General features: G+C 41.5%; 1 protein-coding gene across 1 annotated transcript; it reads right to left on the reverse strand. All coding sequences in view use genetic code 12, as the record gives it.

Annotated features, from left to right (window-relative positions):
• Positions 1-3: 3 nt before the first annotated feature.
• ALSD3 (agglutinin-like protein, putative) lies at positions 4-5,973 on the reverse strand (the record flags this gene model as incomplete). Its single annotated transcript, XM_002421123.1, has 1 exon — positions 4-5,973. The coding sequence occupies one exon, from the start codon at positions 5,971-5,973 to the stop codon at positions 4-6; it is 5,970 nt and encodes a 1,989-aa protein (XP_002421168.1).
• Between the last annotated feature and the right edge of the window lie 1,283 nt (positions 5,974-7,256).

Below are 7,256 nucleotides of genomic sequence, written 5' to 3' on the forward strand. Positions count from 1 at the left end.
TCACTAATAGAATAAAGAAATAGCAGTAAGCAACACATACAACCAGGTTGAATGTTGAGTAATAGAACCAGAACCATCAAATGTAGAAGCTAAAGGCGTGGTGATTAAGGAACTTGTAGTCTGTTGACTTAATGTAGTCGCTTGAGAGGCTGTGGTGTCAACTCCTTGGCTACTGGTACCCACAGGTGCTCCACCTGTATTAGGTGGTGATTGATTACCTGGTTCATTATTTCCACCTTGAGTATTAGTGGTAGCTGCAGATCCATGGGAATTACCACCAGTTGTATCATGACCCTTTGTAGTAGCACCATTACCTGTATCTGGAATAGCAGCTGTGGCAGTTCCAGTAGCATGTGGAGTAACAATCTTAGTTGAACTTCTTGATCCTGTATTGATACCAGTTTCACGTGACGGGTTAACTACAGAACCAGGTTTACCTACCAATGGGGTACCTGTTGTCAAAGCAGGATTTGGATTTATCAGAACACCAATAGCTCCACTCTCAGTCACCGTATGGGACACAATAGTCGTTGTCCTAGCAATATCAGTCGATTTAGTGTCTGGAATATCTGGTGATCCAGGTACATTCTTGGTGGCTGGTGTTTCTGCAGATGGTGATTTAGGTGATGGTACACCATTATTTGGAGACCCAGGATTCGAGGGTGCAGTTGGTGATGGACCACCCGGTGTTACTATCTTGCTTGTAACAGAACCAGTAGAAGCTAACTCACCAGACTTTGGTTTATCCGTGCCATTATTGCCACCAATAACTGTTGTGGTTGTTGCCGTCGTTGTTGCAGTAGTTCTTACAACAGAACCTTGTGTAGCAGAAGATTGGCAACCATGTTCGTCATCACAGAAAGTTGTTGATATTGCCACACTTGTTTCACCACTTTCAAAAACAATCGAAGACGTGAATCTATCATCATTAGTAAACGTTATCTCATCACTGGAAAGTATATTCACTGATGATGACTGGGAACTAGGTAAGTTGGTAACCGTAGTGTTTACATAATGTGGACGAGAAAACGAGGAGACAATACTTATCGAGGCTGAAAATGAGGGAACAGATAATATTGAGAATGTGGACTCACTAGATTCATCACTTGGACTAGAACGGATTCGGATAATGACACTATTAGTGCCACCTGGTGGGGCAGTAATGGTTGTGGTAGTGTCGTAGGACTGTGACCAAAACTCAGTGGTAGTAATAGTTGGATTAGGTGGTTCCTTGATAATCACAGTTTCAGTTCCTCCCGGTGGAGCAGTAACAGTGCTAGTACTTGCGTATGACTGTGACCAGTATTCAGTAGTGGTAACCGTGTAATTTGGAGGTTCCTTGATGATTACGGTGTCAGTTCCACCTGGTGGACCAGTAACGGTTGTAGTACTTGCATAAGATTGTGACCAATACTCAGTGGTTGTGACTGTAAAATTTGGAGGCTCTCTGATTCTTACTGAGTTGGTACCTCCTGGTGGGGCGGTAATGGTGGTGGTGGTAGCATAGGATTCTGACCAATATTCAGTGGTAGTAACAGTTGGGTTTGGTGGTTCTCTAATGATAACAGTATCTGTACCACCTGGTGGACCAGTAACAGTGGTCGTAGTTGCATAAGACTGTGACCAGTATTTAGTTGTGGTAACCGTGTAGTTAGGTGGTTCCCTAATGATAACAGTATCAGTGCCACCTGGTGGACCAGTAACAGTGGTCGTAGTTGCATAAGACTGTGACCAGTATTCAGTTGTAGTTACTGTGTAATTAGGTGGTTCCCTAATGATAACAGTATCAGTGCCACCTGGAGGGGCAGTAACAGTGGTCGTAGTAGCAAACGATTGTGACCAATATTCAGTTGTAGTTACTGTGTAATTAGGTGGCTCCCTAATGATAACAGTGTCGGTGCCACCTGGAGGAGCGGTAACAGTGGTCGTAGTTGCATAAGACTGTGACCAGTATTCAGTTGTGGTAACCGTGTAGTTAGGTGGTTCCCTAATGATAACAGTGTCGGTGCCACCTGGAGGAGCGGTAACAGTGGTCGTAGTTGCATAAGACTGTGACCAGTATTCAGTTGTGGTAACCGTGTAGTTAGGTGGTTCCCTAATGATAACAGTATCAGTGCCACCTGGAGGAGCGGTAACAGTGGTCGTAGTTGCATAAGACTGTGACCAGTATTCAGTTGTAGTTACTGTGTAATTAGGTGGTTCCCTAATGATAACAGTATCAGTACCACCTGGAGGGGCAGTAACAGTGGTCGTAGTAGCATAAGACTGTGACCAGTATTCAGTTGTAGTTACTGTGTAATTTGGAGGTTCCCTAATAATCACAGTGTCGGTACCACCTGGAGGGGCAGTAACAGTGGTCGTAGTTGCATAAGACTGTGACCAGTATTCAGTTGTAGTTACTGTGTAATTAGGTGGTTCTCTAATAATCACAGTGTCAGTGCCACCTGGTGGGGCAGTAACAGTCGTTGTTGAAGCATATGACTGTGACCAGTATTCAGTAGTAGTAACTGTGTAATTAGGTGGCTCTCTGATAATCACAGTATCTGTACCACCTGGAGGAGCAGTAACAGTGGTGGTAGTAGCAAACGATTGTGACCAGTATTCAGTGGTTGTAACCGTGTAATTAGGTGGTTCCCTAATGATAACAGTATCTGTACCACCTGGTGGACCAGTAATAGTAGTAGTCGAAGCAAACGATTGTGACCAGTATTCAGTGGTTGTAACCGTGTAATTAGGTGGTTCCCTAATGATAACAGTATCAGTGCCACCTGGAGGGGCAGTAACAGTGGTCGTAGTTGCATAAGACTGTGACCAGTATTCAGTTGTAGTTACTGTGTAATTAGGTGGTTCCCTAATGATAACAGTATCTGTACCACCTGGTGGACCAGTAATAGTAGTAGTCGAAGCAAACGATTGTGACCAGTATTCAGTGGTTGTAACCGTGTAATTAGGTGGCTCTCTAATAATCACAGTGTCGGTACCACCCGGTGGTGCTGTAGCAGTCGTGGTTGTAGCATAGGATTGAGACCAGTACTCGGTTGTTGTCACAGTTGGGTTTGGAGGTTCTCCAATAAGGACAATATCGGTTCCACCTGGAGGGGCAGTAACAGTGGTGGTTGAAGCATATGACTGTGACCAGTACTCGGTTGTCGTAGCAGTTGGGTTTGGTGGTTCTCTAATTATCACAGTGTCTGTACCACCTGGAGGAGCGGTAACAGTGGTCGTAGTAGCAAACGATTGTGACCAGTATTCAGTGGTTGTAACCGTGTAATTAGGTGGTTCCCTAATGATAACAGTATCAGTGCCACCTGGAGGGGCGGTAACAGTGGTCGTAGTTGCATAAGACTGTGACCAGTATTCAGTTGTAGTTACTGTGTAATTAGGTGGTTCTCTAATAATCACAGTGTCGGTACCACCCGGTGGTGCTGTAGCAGTCGTGGTTGTAGCATAGGATTGAGACCAGTACTCGGTTGTTGTCACAGTTGGGTTTGGAGGTTCTCTAATTATCACAGTGTCTGTACCACCTGGAGGGGCAGTAACAGTGGTGGTAGTAGCAAACGATTGTGACCAGTATTCAGTGGTTGTAACCGTGTAATTAGGTGGTTCCCTAATGATAACAGTATCAGTGCCACCTGGAGGGGCGGTAACAGTGGTGGTAGTAGCAAACGATTGCGACCAGTATTCAGTTGTAGTTACTGTGTAATTAGGTGGCTCCCTAATGATCACAGTGTCAGTACCACCTGGAGGGGCGGTAACAGTGGTCGTAGTTGCATAAGACTGTGACCAGTATTCAGTTGTAGTTACTGTGTAATTAGGTGGTTCTCTAATAATCACAGTGTCAGTGCCACCTGGTGGGGCAGTAACAGTCGTTGTTGAAGCATATGACTGTGACCAGTATTCAGTAGTAGTAACTGTGTAATTAGGTGGCTCTCTGATAATCACAGTATCTGTACCACCTGGAGGAGCAGTAACAGTGGTGGTAGTAGCAAACGATTGTGACCAGTATTCAGTGGTTGTAACCGTGTAATTAGGTGGTTCCCTAATGATAACAGTATCTGTACCACCTGGTGGACCAGTAATAGTAGTAGTCGAAGCAAACGATTGTGACCAGTATTCAGTGGTTGTAACCGTGTAATTAGGTGGTTCCCTAATGATAACAGTATCTGTACCACCTGGTGGACCAGTAATAGTAGTAGTCGAAGCAAACGATTGTGACCAGTATTCAGTGGTTGTAACCGTGTAATTAGGTGGTTCCCTAATGATAACAGTATCAGTGCCACCTGGAGGGGCAGTAACAGTGGTGGTTGAAGCATATGACTGTGACCAGTACTCGGTTGTCGTAGCAGTTGGGTTTGGTGGTTCTCTAATTATCACAGTGTCAGTGCCACCTGGAGGGGCAGTAACAGTGGTGGTCGTGACAAAGGATTGAGACCAGTACTCGGTTGTTGTCACAGTTGGGTTTGGTGGTTCTCTAATTATCACAGTGTCTGTACCACCTGGAGGGGCAGTAACAGTGGTGGTCGTGACAAAGGATTGAGACCAGTACTCGGTTGTGGTGACAGTTGGGTTTGGTGGTTCCCTAATGATAATCGTATCAGTAGCACCTGGAGGGCCGGTGACTGTGGTAGTTGTTCCATAGGATTGCGACCAATATTCAGTAGTGGAGACTGTTGGGTTTGGCAGTGGAACTTGTACAACAACTGTATCGATTGAACCTGTTGGATTAGTTTGTGTTGTAGTAGTAGTGATTGTTCCTGTCCATTCACTAGTAACAGTTGTGGTAGTGTGATACGGAACATCAACAATAACAGTAGCAGTTTGTCCAATTGGTACAGTTTGGGTTCTGTAGGAAGTAGTCACACCAACATATGATGTTGTGATGGTGGTTGTTGGAATGGGTTGTAAAACAGCAATTGTTTTGGTTCTGTCAACATCGGAATTGAATGGTAAAGTAGTTACAGCAGTAGTACTATCTGTAACTGTGCTTGTTGTTACGACAATGGTAATACCTCTAGAACCAGCCTCGGCATTATCATAGCCAAGCCAATTATAACTAAAAGAAGCATCAACAGGGCGAGCACCAACGCAAGTATACTGATTTGTGTATTGCATAGTATATGAGGTGAGCGCAGAAATATAAGCATCAACAAATGGACGATATCCAGCAGGAACATTCTGATAGGTAACCAGAACACCCTTTGATGAACAACTTGTTGTATAAGAAAACGACTTCAGCTCTATTGGATAATTCCAATCATTCAAACCATTTGATATCCCCACATGAACAGTAGAACAATCAATAATGGCATCAGTACCAGCAGTTGAAAACCCCATTGTACCCGAAGAATAACCACTTGCACATCTTGGAGGGATAAAAATAGTTACTGATTTTGCAAGACTGGGTAAAATTCTTGAAAGTAAGATACGATCATTTGCATTCACATCTGATCTTTGGAAATTAGCAGTTGTAGAAAATGTAGTGTCACCATCGTTAAATGTAACAGTGTTTGTTCCTTCTTTAAAACATTGGGAACTTGTAATATCAACATCTGAACCTGATCCACCAATATTGAAGGACAATGGTAAAGTTACTGTTCCTAGGGCCTTAGTTTGAGAATTCAATGCATTACTAACAGTACATTTCAAACTTGAAAAAGTAGTAAACTCTTCTCCAGAATATAAATCACATGTAGCATAAGTACGACCATCAGCAACTAAATCAACTGAAGTTTGATCAGTAATAAATTTGAAAACACAAGGCATGTTCAATGTGAATGTGTCACCAGGACTAGCAACAGCTCCATCCAAAGTCCAACCGATAACAGCATTCCAAGTAGGAGTTGATGGACCTCTATACGGATAAGAAGCAGCATTGGTCCAAGTCAACGAATCAAAACTATGGAAAATGCCTGTAACTACCTTTGCAGTAGCAACTGATAAACAGATGCATAGCAACAAAAATTGTAAAAACATTTGAAATGGTTAATGATAAATAGTTGTCTAGTATTTTCTTTGAAAAGTGGAAATTATTGAAAAACAAGTTTGCCCAAAGTATCCCGTTATATATAGAATTTCCAGAAGGTTGATGAAAACATCATTTCTCCTCCTCCTCCCCCCTTCTCTCCTTGATTATTCTTTAGTAATTCAATTTCAGTATATTTTCAATAAAGAAAATTTCCAACAAGCAAAATCTGCAATACATGGTGTTTTTAAAAATAGCTCTGCATTACTTTTCACATTGTGTTTTCATGCGTTAACTGTTTTGTACAAAACAATGTCCTTAAACCATGTTGTCCAACCCCAAGAATTCTCATGCAACTTGTTTTCAGCAAGCTAGATGCAGCAGTAATAACAACAATAGCAGCAACGCCAACACCAGCTGTTCTTGTTTATTCTTGCTGTTTGGTAATTTCTTTCGAAAATGGGTCATTTGGATAACTAATTGAATAAAACAACCGCTCAATGGAAAACACCATTGAAACCAACTTCAAAATTTAAGCACAAACACCTTCATCGAATGTATCATTACCAATTCGTAATTGTGAAATGAGTTAGTCAGACATGTATATTGTAAAATATTATTAATTGATGGAGGTGGTGGTTAAGTGGTTATGTTGAACCGTGTAATGAATAGGACAGAGTGCAAGAATGTAAGGAAAATGAGAAAAGAAATCCGAAAGGCGTGTTAATTATTCAAATTTGTAAATGTACACTCTTACGATTGCAGATTTCATCTATTCATTGATTCACGTTAATAACAAGAATTGACTAACTTTTATTCTTGCATATTTATCATCATCTGCATTATTGTTATTATCAAGGCTGTTTTTTTGGTGCAGTGATGCTGACAGCAAAAGAATTGTTGTTGATATGAATTGCTTGAGAATATTATTATACATTCCAAGTTGTAATATAATACTTTCTAGTGACATATTATTACTTCTTACACATTCCAACGAGGTATATGGAGTTTCCAAATAAAGAGAAGCAAAGTAAAAAAAAGTCAGTTCCAACATAGAATACAAGCCAAACAATTAAACAATAATCCTCTGCAAAGTCCTTGTGGGCTCAAAATCATAACACAAACAGTCGTAAGAACTTTGTGTATATATATTGGTGGATTTATTCTTAAACAAAATTGGCAAAGTCTACCTTGTTTTATGGTGTTTCTCCATTTTCATTTTGTTGAGCCACATCATTCAAACAACAAGAAATTGAAAATGAATAGATAACACCAGGAGGTCATTTTTGAATTA

This window comes from Candida dubliniensis, chromosome 6, assembly GCF_000026945.1.
Source record: "Candida dubliniensis CD36 chromosome 6, complete sequence".
In the NCBI taxonomy this organism is placed as follows: domain Eukaryota; kingdom Fungi; phylum Ascomycota; class Pichiomycetes; order Serinales; family Debaryomycetaceae; genus Candida; species Candida dubliniensis.